We start from the raw sequence: 27,796 nt of genomic DNA, 5'->3' as shown, positions 1-27,796 counted from the left end.
TTAAACCCAAACCCAAACCCCAAACCCAAACCCAAACCCAAACCCAAACCCAAACCCAAACCCAAACCCAAACCCAAACCCAAACCCAAACCCAAACCCAAAACCCAAACCCAAAACCCAAACCCAAACCCAAACCCAAACCCAAACCCAAACCCAAACCCAAACCCAAACCCAAACCCAAACCCAAACCCAAACCCAAACCCAAACCCAAACCCAAACCCAAACCCAAACCCAAACCCAAACCCAAACCCAAACCCAAACCCAAACCCAAACCCAAACCCAAACCCAAACCCAAACCCAAACCCAAACCCAAACCCAAACCCAAACCCAAACCCAAACCCAAACCCAAACCCAAACCCAAACCCAAACCCAAACCCAAACCCAAACCCAAACCCAAACCCAAACCCAAACCCAAACCCAAACCCAAACCCAAACCCAAACCCAAACCCAAACCCAAACCCAAACCCAAACCCAAACCCAAACCCAAACCCAAACCCAAACCCAAACCCAAACCCAAACCCAAACCCAAACCCAAACCCAAACCCAAACCCAAACCCAAACCCAAACCCAAACCCAAACCCAAACCCAAACCCAAACCCAAACCCAAACCCAAACCCAAACCCAAACCCAAACCCAAACCCAAACCCAAACCCAAACCCAAACCCAAACCCAAACCCAAACCCAAACCCAAACCCAAACCCAAACCCAAACCCAAACCCAAACCCAAACCCAAACCCAAACCCAAACCCAAACCCAAACCCAAACCCAAACCCAAACCCAAACCCAAACCCAAACCCAAACCCAAACCCAAACCCAAACCCAAACCCAAACCCAAACCCAAACCCAAACCCAAACCCAAACCCAAACCCAAACCCAAACCCAAACCCAAACCCAAACCCAAACCCAAACCCAAACCCAAACCCAAACCCAAACCCAAACCCAAACCCAAACCCAAACCCAAACCCAAACCCAAACCCAAACCCAAACCCAAACCCAAACCCAAACCCAAACCCAAACCCAAACCCAAACCCAAACCCAAACCCAAACCCAAACCCAAACCCAAACCCAAACCCAAACCCAAACCCAAACCCAAACCCAAACCCAAACCCAAACCCAAACCCAAACCCAAACCCAAACCCAAACCCAAACCCAAACCCAAACCCAAACCCAAACCCCAAACCCAAACCCAAACCCAAACCCAAACCCAAACCCAAGGATCATGTTGGTGGTATGTAATGATAGACACAAACTAAACAATTTTTTGAGCAATGTTTTGATCAATATTATTACTAAAATAGTTTTTTACAAACTTAAACACGTTCGTGTTACAGTCTAGGATAATGGGATGTTTGAATGTGTGTTCATTTGGGTTTATTGGGTTGTAGAGACCAATGGATCCAATCTGATAACCTTATGACCTTGTTCATCGTAGGTCTTGGCACCAATTTCTTTCATGATTTGCAAAATCACTTGCTTTCTCTGTTCCTTCTCTTCTTCTGTTTTACAATCTTTGAAAAACTTTTTCTTGAATCTACTTGTTTTCACTTGTCCCTTCTTGTTGAGATATTTGAGCATGGCTTGTTTGAGTTTTGCTTCTGCTGATGAAGAAGAGCTCGAGGATGTTAATGGTGGTGATTCAGTTTTGATCTTTTTCATTTCAGGTTCTTCAAGTTTCACTTCTGCTTTGGATTCTGCCTCTTTCTTTCTCTTTTTTTGTTCTTCCTTAACTTTTTCTTTGAGTTCATCTTCTTCCTCTTCTTCATTCAATTCTCCTCTCTCCTTTTTCAATAATTTTGAATACTCCATTCGAGAGTGCTTTTCTTTTTCCTTTCTTTCCTTGTCTTCATCATCGGAGTCTTCAGATTCTTCAGATTCGGAATTTTCTTCATCAGAGCCAAACACTCGTTTTGCCTCCATTCTGGCCTCACGTGAAAGCTTTCCAAATTCTCCCTCTTCGTCATCGTCAACAACTTCCTCAAAATCCATTTCATCCACAATTTCCTTTTCTTTTTTTATCTTTCTGGAGTGTTTCAACTCTTGTTCAAGTGAAGGCTTGATTTTCATCATTCTCTTTTCAATTTGCTCTGCTTTTTGTTTCATTTGTTTTTCAGCCACCTCGACTTGTTGAGCAAGAAGAGATTTTAGAATTCTTGGTCTAAAGTTTAGCCACTGAGAACTGACAGGAAGAACACCAAATTCATTCTCTCCAGTCATGGGATTTTGTCTAGTGAAGAAAATGGCATATTTGGCATCTTGAGTTTCCTCTGGAATTGCTTCAAAAGCTTTCTTTGGTGTGCCTGTGTTTTCAAGAATATACTCTTGCTTTTGCTTTCTTTTGACTTTTGGCTTATTCATGTTCTCTTCGGTTTCCGGTGCTTCTTGCTCCTCTTGTGGCTTTTCTTCCATATCAGCAGCTTCATCTTCTTTACCTTTGAGTCTAATCTTTACTTCTCCATCCATTGCTTTGAAATCTACAGGTTTTGGAAATTTACAAATATAATACAATTTAGAAGTTGCTGCTTTGGTTAATTTCAATCGGGTTGTTTTAATATGTGGTTGTGGATTTTCTTGTTGCATTGCTTGCTGTCGGATCGGGAGACCCGTGATGCTTTCTTGAGGGAGACCTCTTCTCTGTTGTTGTTGTGCATCATTCGCTGTTCGTTGTTGTTGTTGTTGGGAGGCAGCAGGAATGGCTTGCGGCGTAGTAAATTGATGACTGAACATTTTTTTAATGAAATTTTCATTTCTTTCACTCTCAATCATCAATTTAATACTCAACTAGTTGATGGAGTGAGCAGAGATTCGCTTGGATAACGGACGATAGAATTAGTCCAGCGAAAAAACTCGTTGCGCACACATAAGAAGACTACTGTGATGTTTTATTGGGCTATTTATGTGTTGTTTGATTCATGGATAGTTAGTAAAGTAAATTTTCAAAATCTGTCGATGAGAGGGTAAAGGAGGAACGAGAGAACGCTTTTCCCAACGTCACCAAGCAATCGTTTCCAGTGAAAGACATTTCAACCACATCAGCTGCAACATTTGAAAAACGAATCGTTCAGCTTGTGAGCAATTCATTTTTGCCTCACTTGATCCCACTTGGGGTCAATCAAACTTTCAATAAAATTTTTGCCTCACTTTTGTTATTAATACCATTACCATTTTTGTCAAACATGTGTGACTCAAATATTATTTACATCCAAGCAAATTGACGGCTAAAAATCTTCAAAGAAACTGGAATAAAGTCACACCAAAGCCAGTAGTAACACTAGCGGTAGATTTCAAACGATGGTCACCCCTGCTGACAATTTCGTTTCTGAGTTGCTTCTAATTCATTTCCTAATTCCATTGCAAACTCGAACCATGAACGAGGCGAAACAATGTAACAATGCCTTTTCGAGCTCGAAAAAAATGTCAACACGAGCCATCATTTCGCAAAAGCCAATGTCATCACATACCGCCTCAACCGTTCTCGCGTCCGCGTTGTGCTACTTTTGCAGTTCACTGCCATTCCTTCTGTTGGCATTTCTTCTTGTCTTGTCATCATCTATTCTTGAAGCCAGAGAATTATATTTCGGCCCTTCAAATGCCAATCAAGTGTGTTCTTCTTCTGCCACTTCAAATTCAACCAAGTTATATTTCGATACTTGGTGTGAACATGTCAATCCATTTGCATCCACACCTCAACCATTGGCAGAAATTTCCATCTTCAATGGATCCTTTTCGATGGAATGTGGTGAAAATTCCGTTCATATAGTCCATGATAATGACCCTGTCGATGACGACCAATTACAAGGATGTTATGGAGTGATGGGTGTGGTCGCTCTCGAACAAGGTCTTGTCAAAGCCTTTCGAAATGGACTCATCATTCAAGTCTCCACAGAAAGTCCTTACCATCAACGTGTACTTTTTCACAGTCGCCTATACTCTCCATCGATCATGCTTTTTGAGGGTTTACCAAAAAGTATGGCTTCTCTTACTTCTTCATATTCACGTGATTATGTGGCATGGATTCAGAGAGAGACTTTGTCCTCACATAAAACAAATCATTATGCTATTTATTTGTACGTTTTGGATGATTTCAAAAGCTCATCTCCTTCCTCTCCATGGGACTATCAATTGGATGGACAGGATCTCATGGAAGTGGTACAATTGAAAATGATGAGAGATTTGCGCGATTTCTCTCGTACCTATGCAGTTGTTCTGTTGAAATATTCAAGTTATTTCAAGATCATCTTTTTTGATTGCTATGCGAAACGTGTGGCAACGACATGGTTTATTTATCCAGAGAAATTTGACAAGTCATCAAAGATTCGATTGGATGTTTCTACACAGTATGGAGCATTTAAGTACAATGCAGCCATGAGAATTCATCCAGATAACATTTATTACAATTCTTATGGAAGAACATTAATCACCATCTATTCAGAAAAGGAAGTAAGAGTGTATGAATTTGATCACTCGATTGGAAAAAACATTAATTTCAACTTTGAAGATCAATACACATCATTCTATGAGGTCCGAGATGCAAATACTGTCATTACGCATGCAAGTTTAATTCCAGAATGGATTCGAAGACCTCTCTCAATGTCCTATACGACCTCATGCTACAATGTGAATTTTCCAAAATCTCAAAACATCTTTTTAGGTTTAGGACTCAAACGAAAAGGAGCAACAAAGGACAATTACAAATTCTTGTTACATCATATTTATGAATTTAGTGAATACTCTGAAATTACTTTTCCAAATACGAACACTGCTGGAAGATCGTTTTTGTTTAATTGCATTTCAAATCAATATTTAGATCCATTGACTCGGTCTTGTAAAAATAATATTGAAAAAGTAGTGGATTTGAATGATGAGCTTGTTTCCATTACATCAAGATTGTCGGATATTACAACGACTGTGAATGGACAACCGTCCTATGATTTAACAGGCCATTTGAATCCATCTGTGATTTGTCAATTACCATATTTAGGAAATAGTTCAAATGCTCCAAATCGTACCTTGTGTATCAGTGACACTCAATTCATGTATTGCGAAAGCAGCATCTTCAATTCCTTCACAGATTCAAGAAATCTCTATACTTTCTTTCACAATTATTGGCACACTCAATTGTTCTTGCAAACAAGTAAGGATATGACCATTTATGCCATGACCATTCAACTCTCCAATCAAACTCAAGGTGAAACCATTCTCAAACAAGTGAATTCCATGACCTTACCTGGAACAATTATTCATACTTTCAATTCTCTCAATAATCAACACTTGTTTCTTTCATTGACAAGAAAGAAATGGGAAATTGAAGCTGAAAAAAGATATCAATTAGTTTGTGACACGTTGAGAAATGATCCAGATAACGTGTTTTTAAAGGACTTTAAAGATCAATGTGTCTTGTCTCCTCCAAAACCTTTCGATGAAAATCATTTTGCCATGATTGTGAATTCGTGTCTGGATGGGCATTTATGTGCGGATTTTTCAATGAACACTATTTCACAAGATGTTGCACCAGGAATGTTTGTCGATCGATCGATTTATGTCACTACGTGCCCACTTGGTAGTTATTGCATTAAGGGAATCAAGTAAGTGATAGATCTTTCTTTTCATTTGGGTTTTGCAAATGATTGACTGTTGACATTTTTACAATTCAAAGAATTCCTTGTCCTTATGGCTATGTTTGCTCGTCCCTTGGTTTGATCTATCCAGAAAAATGTTCAGCCTCTTCCAATATGGAATCATGTTACAGAGAAGGTCTTAGCAAATCCTTTTCATGTCCCAATGGAACACTCTGTACCACAAGTTATTTAAGACCAATTCCAGCAAGTCCTGGACATTTTGTGAAGAAAATGAAATTTAAAAATTCAACCATTGCATTGATGGGATTAACCATGTGTGAAAAAGGTGATTATTGTAATTTAGGAAGAGAAGTGATCGTGGAAGAGAGACAACCTTTTAATTATTCATCCTTGTTGTGTCCACAAGACACTTATTGTGTGGATAATTCAGTGTTGCAACCTTCCTTTTGCGAGTATAACAATGATACCATTGATTATTGCCCAAATGGAACCATTACCAAAACGTAGGTTGAATTTCATTTACAACCAAATTTGGAGAAATTAATTGACATCAACAACATAGACCATGTCCCAAAGGATATTATTGTGAAAATACTCACACCATGGCCACATGCGAATCAACTCAATACTGCCCTGAAGGTTCCATCACTTATCAACTCTGTCCAAAAGGATATTATTGTCCAAATGCAACTGTGAAAATCATTTGCCCGTCTGGTTATTTCTGTGCACCTGGTTCCGTTCGACCAAGTGAATGTTCATGGTTTTTATCGTTGTGTCCAGAAGGTAGCAGTACGGATCAAATGACTGTCGGTGGATTGATACTCTTTGGAAGTATTTTGTTTTTTATTTTCATGATTAATGTCATTTATGAAATTGCGTTCAAAATGTATGTGAAAATTAGTGCCAAATTAAGAAAAAAGAGAAGAGAACTCGGTGAAAAATCTTCTCTGTTTTCAGCAAAACAAAGAAGAGATTTAATCACATCATCGATGGCAACAGCAAGTTTTGTTCAAGACAATTTCACTGTCGATATTGGATTTGACAATCTTGGACTTATTTTGAGAGGCTCGGGAAAGAAAGTTCTTCATGGTGTGACAGGAGAAATCAAACATGGACAATTAACTGCTGTCATGGGATTGTCTGGTTGCGGAAAATCCACATTCATTACGACTTTGGCCAATCGAGCATATTACGGAACTCAAGTTGGAAAAGTTTTTGTGAATGGAGTGGAGGAAAAATTGTCCAATTACAATCGAAGAATTGGATTTGTGCCGCAAGATGATATCATGATTCCTACCATGACCGTGGAGGAAACCTTGTACTTTTCTGCAAGAACTCGCTTAGATTCAAAAAAGTCTAAACAAGAAATTGATGCCATTGTGAATGATGTCATTAAGGTTCTAAATTTGGAAGATGTCAGACACTCTGTCATTGGAGATCAAGAGAAGAGAGGAATTTCAGGAGGTCAAAGAAAAAGAGTGAACGTAAGTTTGTTTGTACTGCTTCACATCTCAAATTGTGTGAGATAACTTTTATCGCGTTGGTATCTAAAATTTCACAACGTTAACCAATATTCAATCAACAGGTTGGAATCGAGTTAGTATCCTCTCCTTTGGTTCTCTTTCTTGATGAACCAACAAGTGGACTCGATAGCGCAAGCTCCAAAGAAGTGTGTGAAGCCCTTCAAAATATTTCCAGAGTAGGCATCAATGTCATCACTGTCATCCATCAACCTCGATATGAAATTTTCACAATGTTCGATACTTTACTTCTTCTCGGAAAAGGAGGAAGAACTATTTATTTAGGACCAGTGGACCGAGTCGAAGAATATTTTGAAAAGGAATTTGGATTTGTGAAACTCAATGGAATTAACTTAGCAGATTTTATTATTGACATCTCAGCAGGTATGGTTGAAAATGAGAAGGATCCAAATTTCGATCCTCATTCATTACCCGAGTATTGGGAAGAGAGAAAACACAAATATGATGACAATGCTCGAGCAAGTCTTGGAATTGGAGGTTTCCTTGATAGAGAGACGACCACTTCTACGACCACTCTTTCAGTCAATTCCGAAAATGCATTGAATCGTTACTCTATTGAGAAACAATCTCTTGTGACGGCTCCCACTCCAAGAACCAAACGAAAATTCATCAACCCAAGACTTCCATATTTTGCACAATTTTGGATATGTTTCAAACGAAGTATTGTACAATTATTGAGAGGATTACCAAGTCTTGTTCTCGATTTTTCACTCATCTTTCTATGTGCTTCCTTCCTTGGATTACTGTTTTACAATAAGGTCTATGTGGGCCCTCCTCCAGCCAATGTCTATGAAAAATGTCCAGGAGATTTACAAAAAGTTTGTAAACAACCTACAGAGGATCCAATTGCTACCATCTCTGCATTAATGTCTCTTTCGATGGCATTGATGGGATCGATGGCTGCCCTGAGAGTTTTTGGAAAAGAATACTTGAACTTCTACAGAGAGAGTCAAACAGGTCTGAGTACTTTTTGCTATTTTTGGGCAAAGGACATGTCCATGTTAATTGTGAATATTTTCGCACCCATAGTTTTCTTGACCATTTACTATACCACAGTTGCTCCTCAAGCTTCCGTGTTGGAATATTACTATACTCTGTTTTTAGTCTATTGGGCCTCTTATGGATTGGGATATTTCGTTAGTATTCTTGTCAAGCCAAATGTGGCTCAATTAACCTCTGTAGTGATTGTGTTCATATTCAATGTGTTCAGTGGTTCGACAACTCCTCTTCCAACACTCCGTGACATGTATTTCCCAATTAATATTTTCCCAGCACTCTCCTACTTGACATATAGTCATGAAAACATTTACCTTATTGAGCTTGAAAAATACAGGCACTTGTATAACACGACGACGAGCATGGAAAATATGGGTTACAAATGGGATGAATTGGAACTTACGATTGGAATGGTAGTGCTATTTGGAATGCTTTTCAGATTTGCTTCTTTTTGTGCTTTGGTTTGTGTAAAACCTTCAAGTTTGTTCAACTTGGTCATGTTCTCTATTCAAAACTTTTTCTTGAACAAAGTAAGAGCAATTATGAAGAATTTTAGGAAACAGTAGTTTGGTTTGATTCCAACTTGCAATACTTTCGAGAATAAATTTCGTAATTCATTTCAGAAAACCTCACAGTAATCAAAGCCACAATCAGCCCCACAAACAAACAGCTCACCAGTTGATTCATTCAAGCATATTCCATGTGGATATGAATTCGTGTGAATATCTCCAAGGTCAAACGAACAAATAAATTCAAAAGTTTCCAATGAGAAGGCTTGAATTTTTCTATAATCGCATTCTGACACAATAATGTGCTTGTTGTCACACACAATTCCACTGGGATTTTTAACGGAATCCATCTCGAGACGTTTGACGCTTGTCCATGAACAGACTCCTTGATCATCCTTGCATTGACTAAATATTTGAATACTACTGGCTTTCTCAATTTTGGTAACAATCATGTACTTTTTTGTTTCATCAGTACAGTATAATGCTGAATATGATGGAATCGATGCGAATGCAATAGAAAAAGCACGGTCGACTGTGAACTCAGATATGAATTGTCCGTTGGAAATATTCAACTCAACCACACGATTTCTCAGAATGTCACAAACAAACACTGAAGACCTAAAAATTGCAATGCCTTGAGGCCATGCACAATAATGGCTTTCCCAAATTTTTCCATGTTGCACCAAATCCAGGTTGCTCGCTGCTGCAGCACCTTCAATACAAAGTTTTAAATTACATTTGAAAACACTTTCTTGACAATCGAAGATCAATGATGTATCATTTTCATAATTTTCCTCAATGCACATAAATCTAGGTGTGGAGGTCGGTGTCAAGAGAAAGTATTTAAAGGCTTTAGTTTGTAAATCAAAAATATCAATTCTCGATTGGTTACATCGGCTCACTAAAATACAATTCAAATTGTACGATATTTTAACGTCCCCCATATCGGAGAATTCGTCGTTTTCTTGGTTATCAAAGACTCGAATGTTTTCAATATTCATTGCAAACGGTAAATTTCTGCCCTTGAACAGCTTCATCTTGTTTTGTAATTTTGTATATAAACAATGAATACGATCATCATCATGGCTTGGAAAATTCGTTGGAGTGAAGAGATTGATCAAATTGAGCTTGACATGACGATGCATTTTTGTGTGTGCTTTCTTTTTACAAATCTTTTTAAAAACTTGTACAGTTATTCAAAAGTTTCAATTCTTTGATGTACAATTTGAATTTTATTGAGAGGCCTTTTTACCAATCTCCATCTCTCACATCATTCTTATTAAATGTTGCCTTGTAAGTTGTCACATTATGAATAGGAACTGAGGAGTCGTTTTGTTGAGGCCAAGCATATTTCTCTTGATCAATTTCCTTGACACTTTTCACTTGAGACAAAATATTACTCTTTCCTACGGAGCCGACATCTTCATTATAGAAATCAAACCATGGATAATTGTAACTGGCATAGGTCTGAGCAGTGATTGGCGTGGGTGGTACATCCTCACCAGTGATTTCCTTATACATTTCACTATTGACAATGTGAATGAAAATTCTCGATTTTGTGGACTCATCCCAGAAGGTGTGACCATAAGGATCTTCAATAATTTGTTGCTTCATTTTGCCACCTGCTGCAAGACCCAATTCTTTTGCTTTGCTATTTTCTGATTTGACATTTTCCTTTCGTTTCTTTTCAGAGTGTTGTTTCACAGAAGGAGGACAAGACGAACGTGGCATTGGCTTGACTTGTTCAGCATCATCAAAGGAGCAGAGAGTGTTCGAAGACAAGGATTCACATTGTGGAAGTGGTGGAGCAGATGATGCAGGTATGTTCATCGACGATGATGAGGAGGAGCACATGGGTTGATAATAATCAGTACTACTATTGATCATTGATGAACAAGGTGTAGTTGACATTGAATAAAGTGAAAGTGGTGGTGGAGAGTATTGTGGTTGGTTTGTTTTTGGAGGAATAAGTGAAGGTGGTGGTACTGGAGTAGTGGTGGTTGTTCCAGATAACTTATTTATCATGCCACCCAAGAAACCAAAAGAGGAAGGTGGTTTTGAAGGTGGTTGTTGTGGTGGTGGAGGAGTGGAAATGAGGGTACTAGTCGTTGTTCTTGAGGATGGGAATTTCTGCACACGTTTCTCATGATGTGGTGCATAGGCAATAATTTGTGTTCCACCGACTTTTTCCTCGCCTGTGACTTGACCTTCGACGGTGTAACCTTGTCCAAGTGGCATGGCCACAAATTGTTTAATGTATCCATCTCCTGCATTGATACCATCTAACCATGGTTGTAAGGGTGTGACGACATAATCTTGAACATTTCGTTTCTTAATTTGTTCGTCCCAAGTTTCTCCTGATAAGGCATTGACTTTTCCGACGGCAATTTTCAAAGCATGAGGGTATTCCGAGTTGAAATTCATAAATTCCAACCACATGGCTTCTCTTTGATAGAGTGGAATGAACACTCCTCCTTGTTTCTTCCAAGCCTCAGGCACTCGATCAATGTAATCATCGACTCGTTTCACTGGAAATGTGCCCAACGAAGGTGGCAAAGGGTAGATCTTTCCGTCATCGGGAATCCTCAATGTTCTGTGGAAGGTGATTCCAACATTATCATCCACTTCGTTATTGGGATTATAAAAGATGAGTTGATTACCTTCAACTTTGACAGAGAGCTTGTTGGGTGGTGTTGACATTGTTGATCCGATCAATCGTGGTGTTGTGTTTTAATAATTTAAAAGTGTTTGAATATTTTTTTGTTGTGTGTGTGATGATTTTCGTGTTGTTCTTTTGATGGATTTATTTGTGTTTCTCAACACGCAACAAGTTCACACCGCAAAAGGAGATGAAAAGGAGCATGTTCACAGTTTCCTGAAACCCCAAAGAAAACAGTGATGAGCGAACATCTCTTGCGGAATCAAGAGAACGAACTACTAATGCTTCTTCAGCACAAACCCAATACTAAAACGGTTTCATGGCCATGACTCGGATGACTACACACCATTAACTACCATTGCTCTCTACAACAAGGCAGCAGTGGCCACTAATTCAATTCTCCAGTAAGGTCTTGCCAATTTTGCCTCCACAGTCGCCCGTGGTGGTGCATTCTCTTTAGGGACCCACTGATCCCACACCTCATTCATGCCATTAAAATCTTCCATCGAAGCAAGAAAGATTTGAACCATCAAGAGTTTAGTCTTGTCAGTTCCTGCCTCCTTCAATCGCTGATCCAAGGCATCCAGAACCTCCTTCGTTTGACCTTTAATGTCTTTCTTTCCATCATCCTCGGGAACTTGCCCACTCACGTACAAAACATTGGCATAGGCAGCACTTTCACTGTAGCGTTGGCCGACATGATAACGAGTGATGGTTTTGAATTCTAATTCTTCCTCTTTCTTCTTCTCTTCCGATTGGGAGAAAGATGAACCAACGTCGAACAAATGTGGTACGGAACATGTAGCTTGTAATTGTACGAGTGGTTTTACTTGATGATCCCTCTTCTCTTCTTCTTCAAAAGGGCTTGCAGCCACCACCATTCTGCAAGCCGGCAACTGATAATTAAATTCCTTCATCAATACGGATAGACATGAAGAGAAGTCTTCTTCTCTCTGTACCGTTATCACCATGTGTTCAATCCATGAAAGGACAAAGTTTGGAATTTTCTCTTGAAAAGCCTTCACGATATTATGAAAGGCTTGCTTGGTTTGTTGAGAAAGATCATTGGAGAGGAATGGATATTGTTCATCATAATCATAACCAGAGGTATTAGGAATGAAGTATTTCTTCTTCTGTTGCACCTCGGAAGATGAAGGAATTTCAACGACTGGAAATGAAGAGGAATTGAAACATAATGATTTTTCTGTTTGCATTTTTCTTCCTTTGTGAACTCTCATCATCCTTTGAAGTTTGAATTTGTTGATTTCATGGACCTATTAAATGATGAAGAGATGAAATTGTAGGATGATGAACCATTATGGAAAAATGATGCCCACAACGTTGTTGTAAACCAAAGAGCAATTATCTCACAATCCCTCGTATATTCAACACTTCTTTATATTGATGTTGTGTTCAAGAAGAAACAACGCACAAGGGACAAGTAAGGTAATCCCCTTCAATTTACAGAACACTCAACGCTCACATATTTTCATGATTTGATTGACATTTGACGCAATTTTTTTCCAACTCATAAAAATTGCATATACTTTCTGATCATTTCAACCACGAGAAACAACAACTTCCTCATAACATTCAAACTCTATCCTTCCGTTCGGCATTGATAACAACCAACAGCTCAAACTCCAAATTCTCATCGCTGTTCTGCTCACTTCTTCCGAAGTTTTCCAAAATTTTTGTTGAATTCCAACAACACGCTTCGATATCACCACCACAACAACCACAATCCTCACACTCTGAACAACAACAATATGTCCACCCGTTCTTCAGGCTCTGGTTCTAGTTCTGGAACAGCAAGACCCAAAATCGGAGTCAAAGACGAAGACTTTTATCCCACTTCTCAATGGAACGCTTTCAAACAAACCTTCTCAAGTCTCGCCAAAGCAGCAAAGAAGAAGACCACCACAAAATCCGGAACACTTACGGTCAAATCATCCTCTGCTCTTTCAAAGGCTTCATCCGGTGGTGGTGGTAGAAATTCATTACCTCATGCGTTATTACCTTCTCAGCAAGAGAGTTGTTCGACACCCACGAGTCCAGTCACAGCAACGACGACGACCATACATTCTGGACATTTTCATCACTACAACACTCAAGGTGTTTCAACAGGTGATTTAGAAGGAACGTTGCAGAGAAATCTTTCAATTTCGAGTATTGATGAGGAGGTGCTGTCATCATCGAAGAGTTCACACGGAAATACCACTCCACGAGAATTCAATAACAATGATAGTGCTGCTGCTGTCAATGTATCATCACAGATGATTGTTGATGATAACAATGATGTACTTTCAACAGCTTCTTCATCGGGTGAGAGTGGAGTCGTGTTGGAAAGTGCTGGATCACAACAACAAAAATCCGAATTGCAAGCAGTGATGAATTCAACAGCAATATCCTCAACGGTAGGTTTTTTGTTTGAATGTGTTGGTTTTTTGCAACCATTAATTCAAATTATTATCAATATGTGTGTGTGTTGTGAACATTTTGTGTGAAAAATGATAATGATGGTGGTGGCGGCATCATTGACCAATAATACTAATATGATCATCAACGAATTTGTGTGATTGAACCACAAAATGTCACATACTCATCATGATCGTAATGGATTCTTTGCGCTCCACTAAAATATGTCACACACTTGTCATATGATTGAAATACATCACACAACAATATAGGTCTTTGAAGATTCTCCAACAGTTGGCACTCCAGTTTCATTTGTGACTAACGAAGAGACGGATGCTGCAGCCACTCCAGCCGCAAATGAAGACATGTATCAAGACAATGAACCTGTCAACACAGCAGAGGATTCACTGTATGCTAGTATCACGGAATTGAATCAAATCAAACCTTCCATGATGTATCATTATATTTTATACAAATTTGTGAAAAATCCTGAATATGATGATCATACGAGCTCAGATAAATTTGAAGAATTTGTCACACAATACAGTGAAATGTGTGCCAAAGCGAAATCAGAGTCCACAGAAGGAATGCAAGAATTTTATTCATGGACGGACAAGGAAATTAGAAAATTGAGAGACAAGGAAAAACCTCGATCATTCCTCATCCATCAAGCTGCAAAATATGATCGATCTTCCTTAATTTTCGTTCTAGTATCAAAATACAAGTGTAATATAGCTGCTCCTGATGAATTTGAATCGTCACCACTTCATTGGGCTTGCAGTCACAGAGCAACTGAAGCCATAAGCATTCTTTGCCAATTGAAAGCTAAAATTAATGTTCGAGACAAGTATGGAAAGAGTCCATTACAATTATTGATTACAAGAGCTTGTCAAGATGAAGAAGTTGGAGATTTAGAAAGTGCCAGAAAATGTTTCAAAGCTGCAAAAACCATGTGCAGCATGTTCGAAGGAGACTATAACTTTAAAACAAGCGATTCAAGCACTGTGTTACATATTGCATGTGAATTAGGCAAAATTGAAACTGTGAAATTCCTAGTGAGCGAATCTGCTGAAGCTTCCAACAGTTCATCGACTGCCATTGCCTCACAAACAGGAAATAAGGTCCTATTGAATGCAAAGGACAAATTTGGAAGAACTCCAATCATGAGAGCTGCTGCCAATGGACATTTAAATATTGTCGAATACATTCTATTGAATACAAATCCAGCAGTCGTATTCGGACCCACTTCAAGAGATGACAAGAAACAAAATATTCTTCATCATGCTGCCACTCAAGGAACAGATCCTCTCATTAACAGACTTGCCTTTTTAAATCCAAGTGCTTGTGCTTCCATGATGAAAGAACAAGATGCTCTAGGAAATACTCCACTTCACTTGGCTGTACAAAATGGAAATGTGAAAACAGTGAATTTATTATTGACACTTCTTCATAAGGATAGTATGAATGTTCAAAACGAGAAGGGAGAAACTCCTCTTCATTTAGCTTGTAAACACAAAGAAAAGAATATTGCTGAGAAATTATGTGGATATTTGTATCAAAGTGGAGCCAATCCATCTACAAAAGACAAGATTGGACAAACACCAAAACAATTGGCAACCGATAATGATTTACAAGTAAGCTTTGTGAAGAAAAAAGAAGTAAATTTTGGAATCATTGTGTTCACATGAACTAAAAATTAACATTCGTTGAATATTTTCATTAAATTTATTCATGGAACATAAGGATGAGCATCATGAGAATATGGCGATGTCACAAGAACAACACATGAACTTGAAAAGGAAGAAGATCATTTTTCCATTATGACCTACTTGTCGTTTGCCACCACGATTGATGTGAACGCGAAACTTACAACTTAACTTTCACATTCAAAAAAATGCCTTTCTTGAATTCCTTCAAACTCTCTCGCAACACAAAACAACAAGTCGATGAAGATTTCATCTCGAACAAATTGATCAAGACCAAAATTCCAATGAAACATCCTCTGACAATCTTGTGTTATTATTTTCCAAATTTTGAACAATCTCTCAATGTAAAATATTGGATGCATATCTTGAAACGTCGAGTTCAACATTTGAAAATTCATTCACCTCATTTGCTTCCCTTAAAATTTTCTACTTCATCCTCAGCTTTTAAACTCACAAATTCGACGAGCAATCCAAAAGGTGATGAATGATTCATTGAAAACAGTGAATGGATTTACAAATGTCCCTAATGTCATCCATCATTCAAAAATCACCTCATTCGCTCCCAAAGATGCAATTTTGCTCAGTGCGTTCAAAGAATGTTTATTTAGTGAACCATTATTCCGAATTGAAAAATCACGTCTAGCAAGGACATTGTGTCGCATTCACCTCTGAGATACTTGGATCGAGCGAAATTAGAGTTCCAACCCGTCCATTGATGGGAAGTGTTGCTTATGTTCCTGCTTCTCGCTGAGTTGTCAACTTCAACCACCATTGAAACCCTAGGTGTCCCAAGAAGTAAACATCATAATAAACTCTCTCTGTGAACATGCCTTTCCATTTAATATTATTTAAATATTATTATTATATTAATGTTGACCATTTTGTTCAACTTTCATCACCAAATGGAAACTTTATTTGGAGATCTATTAGTCATTTTCAATTCTTGAAAATACTTCTAGGATCAGCAAAAACTCTCTTTGGATCAAATTCATGTTTTGCTGCCACAAAATCTCTCCAAACACATTTTCCAAAGTTTGCCATCCAATCACTTCTTCTAAAGTTAGGAATCAAATTATCTGCATACAAAGTAGCATGTGGTCGATCCAATTGGAATATGGTCCTCTTGGTAAACAAATCCCAAATACGTCGATTGTCAAACACTTGATCATTCAATCCAGAATCAGTTCCTGTTGGTTCATCTCTTCCAATGACCAACAAATAAGACCATTTTGAAGTTTTTGGAATGGATACAAATGGAACACTGTTAAATTGTGAATTCAATAAGGGATACAATCCAATGTGTCCAAATCCAGTGGTTGTTGCAGGTGTCCAATTTGCAATTAAACGATCGAAATCACTCAATTTTGTGGTTGGATCTCTTTCAAAGACATCTCCAGCAAGATAAATATTCATCCAAGTGTGTCGTTGGAACCATTGTCCACTTGCAATTAAACCTGGAATGGTGAAATAGAATAATCTTTCATCCCAGACATTGGTGGGCATGTCATCGACCACTGACAAGTCAAATGTCTGACCTGTCAATGCAGCAATTTCTTCCATACTTGGTGCTTGAGTGTCAAATCTTGTGGTAATTTCCAACATGAAGACATAGGTTAAATTCTTTGCCAATAATGCTTCAACTTGTTCTTTTTCTTGTGGTGATCGATAAGTCGTTCTTCCATTCAATGCCCAAATTTGGATATAAAACAAAGTGTCAGGAACAAAGAACGTTTGAATGGTCTGAATCACCTCATTTTGAGAATTGACAATTTGTAATTGATCCGCTGCCTTAATCAAGACATTCAAATCAGTAGAGACATAATGATAAATTCGAGTCATTGGATGATTCGATTCCAAATTCAATCGAACGCGTGAGATGATTCCAAATTGGCCCATTCCACCCAAGACAGATCGGAAGAGAGTGGAAGAGGAGGTGACATTGACAATGTCGCCATCACTTTTGACAATTTCCAATTCTGCGACATGAGCAGCTGCTGGACCTCTAAATGTCACACAATTTTGTCAATTGAATTAATTCGTTAAGGTTTTCATCACAGTCATGATCACCAATTAGTTCAAAACACATCATTTCATGTAAACCAATCATTTCAAAAACATTGAACCATTTCAAATGAATCATATTTTCATCATTTTCATCATTTAACATTTCACTACAAACCTAAAAACAGAATCAGCTCCAATTCCACCAATCGATAACGATCCTCCCAAAGTAATTCCCAAATAATCTGGAACGACCAAAGGTCTCAAATGATGAGCAGCTGCAGCTCGCACGATAGAAACCCATTGAGCTCCAGCTTGTGCCCAAATGGACTTTTTGGCACCTGACACTTGGAGGCTGTCGGACACTTGTGTGTAACGTGAACCCATGTCAATGAGAATGTAGAGTGGAGGAATTGCTTCTTCATGATCAGCAATGCTAATGACTTGAGATGCTGCTTCGACATTTCCGCCAGCACCTATCGAATTTTTTCACACAATTCCAAATTAGTAGTTGCGCACACAAAAGGAAAGATCACACAAATCATTCCACATTTCACATCGTTGCAACGACCGATCATCACGGAATTTGTAATTTTGAAAATGAAATATATTTGAAAATAATTTATAAAATTACAATCATCATTCGGAACATGTTTAAAGACTTTTAAAAACCAATCATCAACTTCTTACCTCGAATCACAACTTTAATCTTGGCAACGATCTTTTGTGCAGAACGATCCACATGGTCATCATCATCTCCTTCTCGAACTGCAAAATTATTGACTTTCACAGCTCGCATCAATTTTGACAACTGACTGACTTGAGTTGGAACGAACACGACAAGTGGCACATGATGAAAGATGTGTCCATAATCTTCAGCATATCTATTAAGAATTTCTTGAGGAGCAGGTGCGGGATTCGAAATTTGCAAAATAGAATTTAATAAGAATAAATCATCTTTTTCGGCCAATGTAAAGCTTGTCAATAAATTTTGAACTGTTCTCTTGTAAATATTGACAAGATTGGCATTTGGCGCGGAACAAGGAACTGATGTAAAATTGGGGTAATGATAAGGATCAAAGGCAGAATAGGGAACAAAATTTGGAGGAATTCCATGCACAAGATGAGTCATCATCATCACAAAGGCGAGGGTCATGAACACCACACCAACGAGATTGCGAGGTTGTGGTGATGCAACTGCCATCTGTCAGTGAGGTTGTGAATTTTTTTTTAAGCATGTGCGTTGAAATGGACTGTCAATCGTCAAAACGAATACCCAATCTTGCTCAAGATAGAAAGGTAACTAGCAAAAAAGGTGTATACCTAATAACACAATCGGTATTACATTATTATTTGCGAATAAAAAATTGTTAGAAAAAGAAGGAAGGCATTTCATGCAGAACTCATGACGTTGTTCGGTTACATTACAACCGAACTTTCTCTTAATTATTATTATTATGACTGGAAAATAAGGCCAATGCCTTCTCAAAGTGATCTCCAATGAACGGTCGATCCTCTAATTGGACGGCACAAATGGTCAATTTTGTTTCTTCACACGCCTCTTGTGAATGTAAAATTTCTTTGACCACAAACCATCTTTTTTTGTGGCCCATTGTTGTTGTTGTTATTGAATTGGTTGTCATTGAATTGGTTATCAAAATAGATATCAAAATGGTTATTTCCACAGTAGTTACTCTCTGAATTGATCTCTTCATTGGTAAAATAATAATAATGATTCTTAAAGACGGTCAAGTGAATTAAATCTTTCACATTGGGAAAGAGTTCAGTATCGAATCGACACAAAGCATCAAAGACAACTTTTGCGTCTTGTAAAGTATTGAAACAGAAAAAGAATGCATCAGAGGCACATTGAATGGGTGGTACAAACAAGTGAGATTCTTCAAATAAATGTGGATGTTCTTTCAGTAAGTGCTTTTTCATCATGTTGTAGAGTATGTTCAATTGTTCATGCTCTGCTATTTCTATCATCTTTCGTGTGGAAAATCCGTGATTCAATTTTCCAAAAACTGGATGTCGAATAGTATATTGAAAGCTATGAAAGAGTTCAAAAGTGGTTTCCTTATTGAGAAACTGTCTCCAAGTAATGTTGTGATCCCCTCCAAAAATGTCAGGATCAAATGTTCTCAATGTGGAAAAGTTTGCCTTTGTCAAGTCGATGAAACAAAAGAATTTTTCCTTGTAATGTTCTTCACATACAGAACTCGAATAAGGTAAAACCTCAAAAGAACTGGATGGCAATAGTTCCTCATTGAAAATTCTTCTGTGAAGGATGGATCTCAATTCAAACTTGTCGTTTGCGTCGTCACTCTCCACCAACTGTTTCAATTTTAACACTGATGTATGCAATTGAAAATCTTCCAAGAGATGTCCCTTAATAACTTCTTCAATTTTTCGAACACCTCTGATATTTCCATGAAATTCATCTCTCAATAATTGATTAAATTTATCATACAAGGCTGGAATGTTTTTGTCTCGATACCAAAAAAGCCACTTTTTCCACATGTCATCATTCTCTAAATCCTGGTCACTCATTTTCAAATTATGTAATCGTTTAAACATTTTTCGTTTTACCATTTCTCCATCTCTTAAATAAGCTTGATACTTTTCAATTGTCGTAGAATTCTCTTGTGAAGTAACAATAGCAGCTTGGCGCAATCGTTCCTCTTCTTCCACATGTCGTTGAATAATTTTCTTAAAACGAATCTCATTTGGTTCTCGAGAAGCTTGTTGTGAGGCCTTGACAGATTGATTCGTCGAGAAGGGAACAAGTGACAGATTCAAGTTTTTTGGCAAAAGAATTAAAGGATTCAATGCTTCTCCTTGTTGATAACGATAAATGTCTTTCCAAAATAATTTTCCATTCAGAACGGTAGTAATGGAGTGTTCCTTCTTATCGTGATGATGATTCTGTACATCTACTTCTATTTTGGTCTTTGGTTTGTGATGATGAGAAGGCAATGCAGCACTTCCCAATTGAGAACCACAATTTTTGCATTCAAGAATCAAGTCTTTTCCATTCATGTTCAACATCATCTTTAAATTTTTAAATTCCAACAATGGAATGAAAGGTTCAACGGTATCGAAAGGATGATCAAATGGAATGGAAATGCTGATAAAATTTCGATCCATTTGTTTCATTCGGACCTGAGTAACACTTGATGATGAAGCTTCCGATGAAAGACCCAATTCATGTCCACATGTTCCACATAATAATTCAATTCTTGAATGGTGTGGATGATCGATCTGTGTTGGAAGTTTGTAACCCATCCTCATTCCTGTCCGTTTGTTTTCTTGTTCCAAATAGGTCAATAGTTGATCCACGCTTATTCCATCGATAATCGATGATGACATTTTTTTGTAAGTTAGAACTTGTGTGTTCTTTTTGATTTTGCACTCGGGAAATGTTTTTACTTGTACCATTCAATTCATTGAATAGATGAACTCTTGATATTATTAATATTGATCCTTCAGTTCTCTGACTTTCTTCAATAAATCAACAGCAGAGTAAGAGGTTGTGACGTCTTTCACACCTAAATATTCTGACATTTTACGGAAATATTTACTTTTTTCTTGAGGTGAGTTCAATTCACAGGTTTCATCATTGATCGCTCTGAAATAAGGATTCAATTCAAATTCTTCCCAAAGTGTGGTTGGAACACAAAACTCTCCATGGTCACTCAAATGTTTAAATTTTTCCAAGTATTGAATGACAAGTGGCAGATCAGAAATTCGATCCACCAAAAATTGAATATTCTTCACAGTATATTCATGTCCACAACATAACAGAGTCCGTTTTGCTTTATTCTCATCCGAGAATAATGATCGAATTAATTGAATATTGGAGTACATGTCTTGAGCTCCTCCTTCAAAAAATCTTCCACAACCAGCTTGAATGTTTGAATTTCAATCATCCCATATTCACATATTCATGATCGTCAAAATAATGAATTCCAATTTCAATAATCATATTACCATGATCAAAGAAATCATTAATCACAAATTTAAGCTCTATGGACTCTGTTCTTAACAATCAAGAGAACACTAACCTGCAAAGATGGTATCCCCACTGAAAATACAATTCCATTCCTCTCCATTTTCCTTCTTTGCGTGCTTCAACACATAACACAAATGTCCTTTCGTATGGCATGGTGTATGATAGGCTTGAAGACGGATTTCATCATCAAATAATTTAAATTCAAAAGGTTTTCGTTCATGAGAAGTGAGAAGGGTCGGAATCACTCGAGTGATGTCTTCCGATTCATCTCCTCCATAAATTTCAATGGAAGGATCTAATTGGCGAAAATATGAATTACCACCGGCATGATCATAATGTTTATGAGTGGTAAGAATGGCAATCAACTTTTTATCTTGAAAGACGGAATCAGGGTTGGAAATGTATTGTTGGATCTTGGAAGGCTCGGCAGGATCAACCAATACGAATTGTTTTGTTTGGTGATTCACCAATGCATAGCAATAATTATCGGAGAAGAAGGGTAAGAGTTGGAGAGAGAGAATGGAATTAAGTGAAATTGTTTTCGTTTTCAACATTTTTTAATTCTAAATTCAAATAAAGTCAAACATTCAATTATGAACCTCTATTAAAGTTTGTGCATCCGTAGATTGTTTCTTGTACGTCCTTCCAGTGTTAGTAGTGGTATTATGATTTGACACTAGCTAGTCAATTTGTTGAAGAGACGTACGAAGCACATACTCTTCTAAGGGCATTCGATTAAATAAACTGTCCATGAATGTGCGATTGTTACCATTGTTGTGTTGACCATTAAGCTTGAATGATTTTGGAATAAATTCAAATTTTCGATATAGGATGATTGGTTGTTGTTGATGCTGCTGTAAATTTGGTGACGAACGAGAATGATGGCTTAATGAAGCAGAATTGGAGAGGGCAATTTGGCTTAAACTGTTTGAGACTGGTTGACTTGGTGATTTGTTCTTTTTTTCTTGCTTGTGATTTTGAAGATGGGCCAAATATTCTTTCATGAGATTCAGAGTTTCGAGAGGCATCACTTTCGCTCGTAACACTCGAAGCCATTCCTCGCGAGATTTCTCCGATTCTGCACAACAGAAAAGTAATCGAATACCAGGTATGTAAATAGCAAAAACGAAGGGAGTTGGAAATTGCTCTGTGACGGGTGGAACTCCATCAATATCTTCTGAGGAGGAAGCAGTTGACTCTGGATCTGAGTTTTTTGCTGATCGTAATAAATTAATGAACTCGAGTTGTTGAGATTTTGTCCATACGTAGTGAGCATCTTCATCACCACTGCCTTCGAATTGTCGTTTGTCTTGAACTTTTACAGATATAATTTTGGCATGGCCATCATTAGTTAATTTAATAGAACCTTTGAGCTGATTCTCGTCTGGTCCATCATAATAGAGCAAAGTGTTGTCATCTCTCAAAACGAAAAAGCGCTTTTTCCATGATTTTCTTAAACGTCCTCTCTTGTATAAAAAACATCTTCTGTATGACGAGTTTAACAGCAATAAATTTAACACAAAGCGCTCAGTGTTTTGTTGCATCTTGCAATCGAAAAGTTTGTAAAATGCATTCGTAACATGTGTTACTACGGAATTAGAAGATCCATCTGATAAGGGAAGTTGTGGAAGAGATTGTGAATGTAAATGATGCTTGTTGGAAACAATTTCTTGATCTCGAATTTTCACAATATGGTGTAAATTCCAATATAATTCACATTTCTTTTGAAGGAAAAAGTGGAAAATTTGCGTCTTGAAGAATTCTCTGAGAAATTGTGAATCCACATGACCTCCAAAATTACCAGCAACAGATCCATTTGACTTGCTCTTAAGGGTAGTGTGATAAGCCTGACAAAAACCTCCACAATTATCCAAGCTCAAAAACTTTTCAATTGAAAATATAGCATTCATATTCATGCCATCCTTTGGATTAAATGATTCATACTGTACAAATAATTCATAACATGTCAATAATCGAATAAATACGTTGAGAAATATTTCACGAATGGGATGTGGGCATTTGAGAGTGGTTGAATTTTGATGTTTTTCGAATAGGGATCTTTTACGAATTGTTTGAGGGGAAGAGTTATTGGATGATGTGCTTGTTGTGCTCGGAGGACTATTCGTGACGCCTGGGGAGGAGATTGGTGAGGTCGTAGAAGCTGGAGAAGCAGATGTTGAGGTAGATCCCATGAATGATTGATTGTGTTTGATTGCTGATGATCTCTTTCTTGTACCAGATTGAGACGTTGGAGAAGGCGGCGAAGCAGTTACTATGATGGATGGAGAGGTTGGCTCAACGTTTGTTGAGTTCTGAGCTGTGGATTTTGAACTGTTTGGAGATTTGGGAGCTTGAAGAGGATCTTTCCCAGTAACTTCTTCCTCCTCTTGCTCCTTATTCGTGAGATTTTTCAACATGATCATTCTCACAAGTTTCTCACTCGATCTCTTCTTTCGCATGAGCAGACTATCCTTTCGACTAATTTGTGAGAAAGTACCCTTGAGAGGTTTGTTTTCAATCTTGGGGCTGTTTTTCAAAATTGTGGTCATGTAATCTTTTTCACTCTTCTCGATGTCTGTTCTACTTTTTTCCAAACTTTCTTTAATGTAGCTGATGAGAGCCTGAGACCATTTCCAATTTTTATCAGATGTTGAAACATTTGGTTCCTCTCCAACAAATTGAATTCGATCATCGTCGAGATTCACAATGCATACTCCTTCTGGAATATTAATCATTTCATAATCAGAGCTATTTGCGAAATTGTTGGCCTTTGTTTCATTCATTGTAATAATATTAATCTTTCTCGAAGAAGAAGATGACGAGTTGAGAGAGGGTAATGTGTTGAATTGTGGGCTGACGGTTCTTCGTAAAAACGATTTCTTTTCAAACCCAATTCGAAAATGATTCCACATGACCTCACTATGTGTGCCAACCATATATGGAAAAGGAGCCTCTAAGAAATTGATAATCTTCTCGTGTGCAATGGGAATGTAGATGGAGGTGAGTCTAAATGGGTAAATTAAATGTCGCAAACTTTCCATAACCATGACCATTCTAAAAAGATTCACGCTATGGAAAATGATTGGTTTTTCAAGGGCTAAATAATTTACAATGGTAACAATACTGTCAATGTTGAGAGCATTTGTAAGAATGGAAAAGTCAAAGTCACATGTAGGAAATGAAGGAAAATTCAACGTTGGTGTTGTTGAGGTTGTTTGTTTTTCGCTGAGAAACAGAGATGATTGTGATATGTCTCCAGAGGGTGAATTTGGAAAATATCCATTGCTTGTGGAAAAATTGGGCAGGCTCTCAGAATAGTTGATTCGACGAGAGAAAACATGGTTATCCTCGCCCAAAGTATCGTCTTCGAAAATACTCTCATTTTCAAACAGTGAAGATTCTTTGAAATGCTCTTCCTTTGATCCAACAAATAAGAGCTTGTCAAATTCAACATTAAAGCCAGAAAAAGATGATACCGTTTCGTTGGTTAAAGAAAATCCACTCTCTGGGTTGTGGACTTGATCTGACGCTGATTTGATTTTTTGTGGAAAATGTATGACTATTTTGTCATAAATGGCACAAGCAGCATCATCGTTGTCATTGTCATCAGTTTTTGAAGAGTTTCCAATTTGTTTTTGTGGTTGTTGCAGTTGTGAGCTGTTAAAAAAGTCATAAATATATTGTAGTAGTTCTTCATCAAAAACATAATATCCATCACCATTGGGCTTTGCAAATCCTCCATTAACCTCAAACAAATATTGATCGAGATGTGAGTAAAACCGTAAAAACGTAGAGTGAAATGCAAATCGAGAAAGTATGCATATGCATGAAGGAATTCGAATAAAAACTTGAACATTTTTCTCGTGTTCATTCTTGTCAATAATTTTTGTGATTCGATAAGTGAAGAATTTTGTAAAGCAAAAGCCGTAATATTTGAACCCTTGTGCATCTGTGTTAATGAAGGTGTGATAGCTTCGAGCGGGTGGGTGAAGTTTTGCATTTTCAATATAATTTTCATAATCTTCTTCTGCGTCCTCTGAATTGACATTGTCAAAGTCATCATTAAAATCCTCATTGATGATCGGTGAAAGTCCATTACTGTCTTGATAGCCACCAATCATTTCCTCAGTAGAAAGAATTTTTTTCAAAAGTGAATGTTTCCTCACATCAATGCTCTCAATTAGAAATGGGAAATTTGCTTCTTCGTCACTACTACTACTGCTACCAGATGCATTATTTTGTTGTTGTTGTGTTTGTTTTGAAGAAGAACTATTGCTCTCCTTCTCATTTTCATTAGGGTCACATTTTTCAACTCCTTCTCCAACAGCTTCACATGCAATGACCTGAATAATCATATCATTTGGAAATGTGAAAAATTGCAAGCTCAATGGAGTTAAATCCGAACCGCCTAGAAAAGAATCTTCCTGAACGGTGTTCATGATTAGCGAATCGGTTTCAAATTGCTTCTTTTGTTTTTTTTTATATTTGGGATAACTCGTCATTAATGAAGCCTCACGTTTGAGATAAATGACGACACATGAGGATGATTCAACCTCTAGATGATTCGTGCCATCATTATTTTGATGATGATTATTGTTGGTGATGATGATGGAATTTGATGAACCAGTTGTTGGTGTATCATCATCAGTACTAGGAGGATGATTATCCGAGCCGTTCTCTCTTGTGGGCAACACTGATGCTTCTCTAGGTATGTTTGAATTCATCCTCTCTTCTTCCGATGCCGAAGGATTCATACGAATGAGTTTTTGAATAATCTCCTCATATTTTGATTTAATGATTTCATTCCTTCCATTCCGATCTAATGATAATATACAAACATCTTCAATCATTCTCCTAAATCGGCTCACCATAAAATCGCCATTCGACCTCGTTGTTGGTGAGCCTGATGATGATGATAATCCAGATATTGAAATAGTTTCACTCGCCATCTTGATCTATGTGTGGATCACCACTGAACAACAAGTTTTGGTGAATGATTGTGCGTGTAAGTGCTGTGCGTGCGTGTGTTCGTGATTGCAATCAATGACTTTCAGGACTACTCGCGAGAGAGAAGAGAGAACAGCTGAATTTATTTTAATTTTTTTCTTTTCTGGTACCAATTAGACCTTCGTCATCTTTCAAAGAAGGAGAGGAATAATTTTTGAACATTGAAATTGCATTCCGTTCGAGATGAGCTCATCCTCAGTTTGTTCAATCATGGCATATTAATGAAATCGTCACCATTAAAAATATTAATTGTATATTTTAATAATAAAATATTTAATATTGAGATTCAAAAATTCATTTTACAACAAAAAAATGCCTGCCAAACAAAAAGCATCTTCTTCATCCTATGAACAATCCTCATCGGGACCTGCAAAGAAAGGAAGAGGAAAGGATCGAGGAATGCGTAAGAGAAGAGGAGAACTCACTGAGGAGGAACGATTACAAAAGCTTGATGAATTATTAGGACAAAACCAACAGCAAAGAGAAGCCTCGGAGGAAATTGGAGAGAATTTTGATTGGGATCGATTGAAAAAGATTAAAAAAAAGAATAAGCAACATACACGAGCCAAACACAAGATTGAAATTGGACCAAATATTTTCATTTCTAGAAGACAAATTCTTACAGTTTTGTTCATGTTGGAATTGGACAGTCCAAGATTAAAGTCCATTCCTACAACTAGAATTGCTAGATCATGTAAACACCTCATTCGAGAGTCGCCCATGTTTGATGTTCCTATTAACAGTCGATCAAAAGAGGTGGCGACCATGCATGACTTGAAAATGTCTAGGGCTGCTTTAGATCGATTAACATTGTATGTTGAGAAGAAATTAGAAGATGTCTTGCGGTGGGGATATGTATTGTCAATTTCTCAAAAGAAGAAAACTTTGACATCTGCAAATGTTTTAACTGCTAGAGAATTAATGAACGGAGCATATAATCATAACCAAGCTGTCAATTTTAATGATTTGAAAAAGAGGTATAACTGTTTTACAGACGAACAGCAAGAATTGGAACAAAAATTGGAAGATGTTGGACTCAGAAGTATCGATCAAATTTATTCCATTCTCGAGAATTGTGAATTAATCATACCTGGTCAGGATATGTATGTTCCATTTAAATTGGATATGGCCTTGCGTGAAGATGATGTCAAACAAAAGTTGACCGCTAAAGGCAAAGAGTTTTTAGCGAAATTAAAGCAGCAACAACCCACGGAGGAAGAACAGGTCGAAGAGGAGGATCAAGAAGAAGGTGAAAACCAAGAAATGAGCGATGAGGAAGAAGAATAGATAAAATTCATGAAATTATTGCAAATTTAAATTATTATTATTATTATTCGAGGCAGCAAGTAGATGGAAATAAATCCAATA

General features: G+C 37.5%; 10 protein-coding genes across 10 annotated transcripts; 3 read left to right on the top strand and 7 right to left on the bottom strand.

Moving 5' to 3' along the window:
- FDP41_004290 (uncharacterized protein) lies at positions 1 to 2,724 on the bottom strand (the record flags this gene model as incomplete). Its single annotated transcript, XM_044707689.1, has 2 exons — positions 1 to 1,249; positions 1,390 to 2,724. Coding segments are annotated over 2 exons (2,584 nt in total), but the record flags the coding sequence as incomplete, so codon positions are not given.
- Positions 2,725 to 3,411: 687 nt separating this feature from the next.
- FDP41_004289 (uncharacterized protein) lies at positions 3,412 to 8,679 on the top strand (the record flags this gene model as incomplete). The annotated part of the gene is made up of 4 exons (XM_044707687.1): positions 3,412 to 5,582; positions 5,654 to 6,079; positions 6,139 to 7,060; positions 7,162 to 8,679. The coding sequence occupies 4 exons, from the start codon at positions 3,412 to 3,414 to the stop codon at positions 8,677 to 8,679; spliced, it is 5,037 nt and encodes a 1,678-aa protein (XP_044561707.1).
- Positions 8,680 to 8,732: 53 nt separating this feature from the next.
- FDP41_004288 (uncharacterized protein) lies at positions 8,733 to 9,659 on the bottom strand (the record flags this gene model as incomplete). Its single annotated transcript, XM_044707686.1, has 1 exon — positions 8,733 to 9,659. The coding sequence occupies one exon, from the start codon at positions 9,657 to 9,659 to the stop codon at positions 8,733 to 8,735; it is 927 nt and encodes a 308-aa protein (XP_044561706.1).
- Positions 9,660 to 9,870: 211 nt separating this feature from the next.
- Positions 9,871 to 11,322, bottom strand: FDP41_004287 (uncharacterized protein; the record flags this gene model as incomplete). The annotated part of the gene is made up of 1 exon (XM_044707685.1): positions 9,871 to 11,322. One exon carries the CDS (start codon positions 11,320 to 11,322, stop codon positions 9,871 to 9,873), a length of 1,452 nt encoding a protein of 483 aa, XP_044561705.1.
- A 324-nt stretch (positions 11,323 to 11,646) lies between these two features.
- FDP41_004286 (uncharacterized protein) lies at positions 11,647 to 12,495 on the bottom strand (the record flags this gene model as incomplete). The annotated part of the gene is made up of 1 exon (XM_044707684.1): positions 11,647 to 12,495. One exon carries the CDS (start codon positions 12,493 to 12,495, stop codon positions 11,647 to 11,649), a length of 849 nt encoding a protein of 282 aa, XP_044561704.1.
- Positions 12,496 to 13,050: 555 nt separating this feature from the next.
- Positions 13,051 to 15,387, top strand: FDP41_004285 (uncharacterized protein; the record flags this gene model as incomplete). The annotated part of the gene is made up of 2 exons (XM_044707683.1): positions 13,051 to 13,698; positions 13,972 to 15,387. The coding sequence occupies 2 exons, from the start codon at positions 13,051 to 13,053 to the stop codon at positions 15,385 to 15,387; spliced, it is 2,064 nt and encodes a 687-aa protein (XP_044561703.1).
- A 954-nt stretch (positions 15,388 to 16,341) lies between these two features.
- Positions 16,342 to 20,778, bottom strand: FDP41_004284 (uncharacterized protein; the record flags this gene model as incomplete). The annotated part of the gene is made up of 4 exons (XM_044707682.1): positions 16,342 to 17,407; positions 17,585 to 17,882; positions 18,097 to 18,610; positions 19,000 to 20,778. 4 exons carry the CDS (start codon positions 20,776 to 20,778, stop codon positions 16,342 to 16,344), a joined length of 3,657 nt encoding a protein of 1,218 aa, XP_044561702.1.
- A 102-nt stretch (positions 20,779 to 20,880) lies between these two features.
- On the bottom strand, positions 20,881 to 21,975 carry FDP41_004283 (uncharacterized protein; the record flags this gene model as incomplete). Its single annotated transcript, XM_044707681.1, has 2 exons — positions 20,881 to 21,314; positions 21,474 to 21,975. The coding sequence occupies 2 exons, from the start codon at positions 21,973 to 21,975 to the stop codon at positions 20,881 to 20,883; spliced, it is 936 nt and encodes a 311-aa protein (XP_044561701.1).
- Positions 21,976 to 22,101: 126 nt separating this feature from the next.
- On the bottom strand, positions 22,102 to 26,370 carry FDP41_004282 (uncharacterized protein; the record flags this gene model as incomplete). The annotated part of the gene is made up of 1 exon (XM_044707680.1): positions 22,102 to 26,370. The coding sequence occupies one exon, from the start codon at positions 26,368 to 26,370 to the stop codon at positions 22,102 to 22,104; it is 4,269 nt and encodes a 1,422-aa protein (XP_044561700.1).
- A 370-nt stretch (positions 26,371 to 26,740) lies between these two features.
- Positions 26,741 to 27,715, top strand: FDP41_004281 (uncharacterized protein; the record flags this gene model as incomplete). Its single annotated transcript, XM_044707679.1, has 1 exon — positions 26,741 to 27,715. The coding sequence occupies one exon, from the start codon at positions 26,741 to 26,743 to the stop codon at positions 27,713 to 27,715; it is 975 nt and encodes a 324-aa protein (XP_044561699.1).
- Between the last annotated feature and the right edge of the window lie 81 nt (positions 27,716 to 27,796).

This window comes from Naegleria fowleri (genome assembly GCF_008403515.1).
Source record: "Naegleria fowleri strain ATCC 30894 chromosome Unknown tig36, whole genome shotgun sequence".
In the NCBI taxonomy this organism is placed as follows: Eukaryota; Heterolobosea; class Eutetramitea; order Acrasida; family Naegleriidae; genus Naegleria; species Naegleria fowleri.
This window is presented reverse-complemented; position numbering and strand designations above follow the sequence as displayed.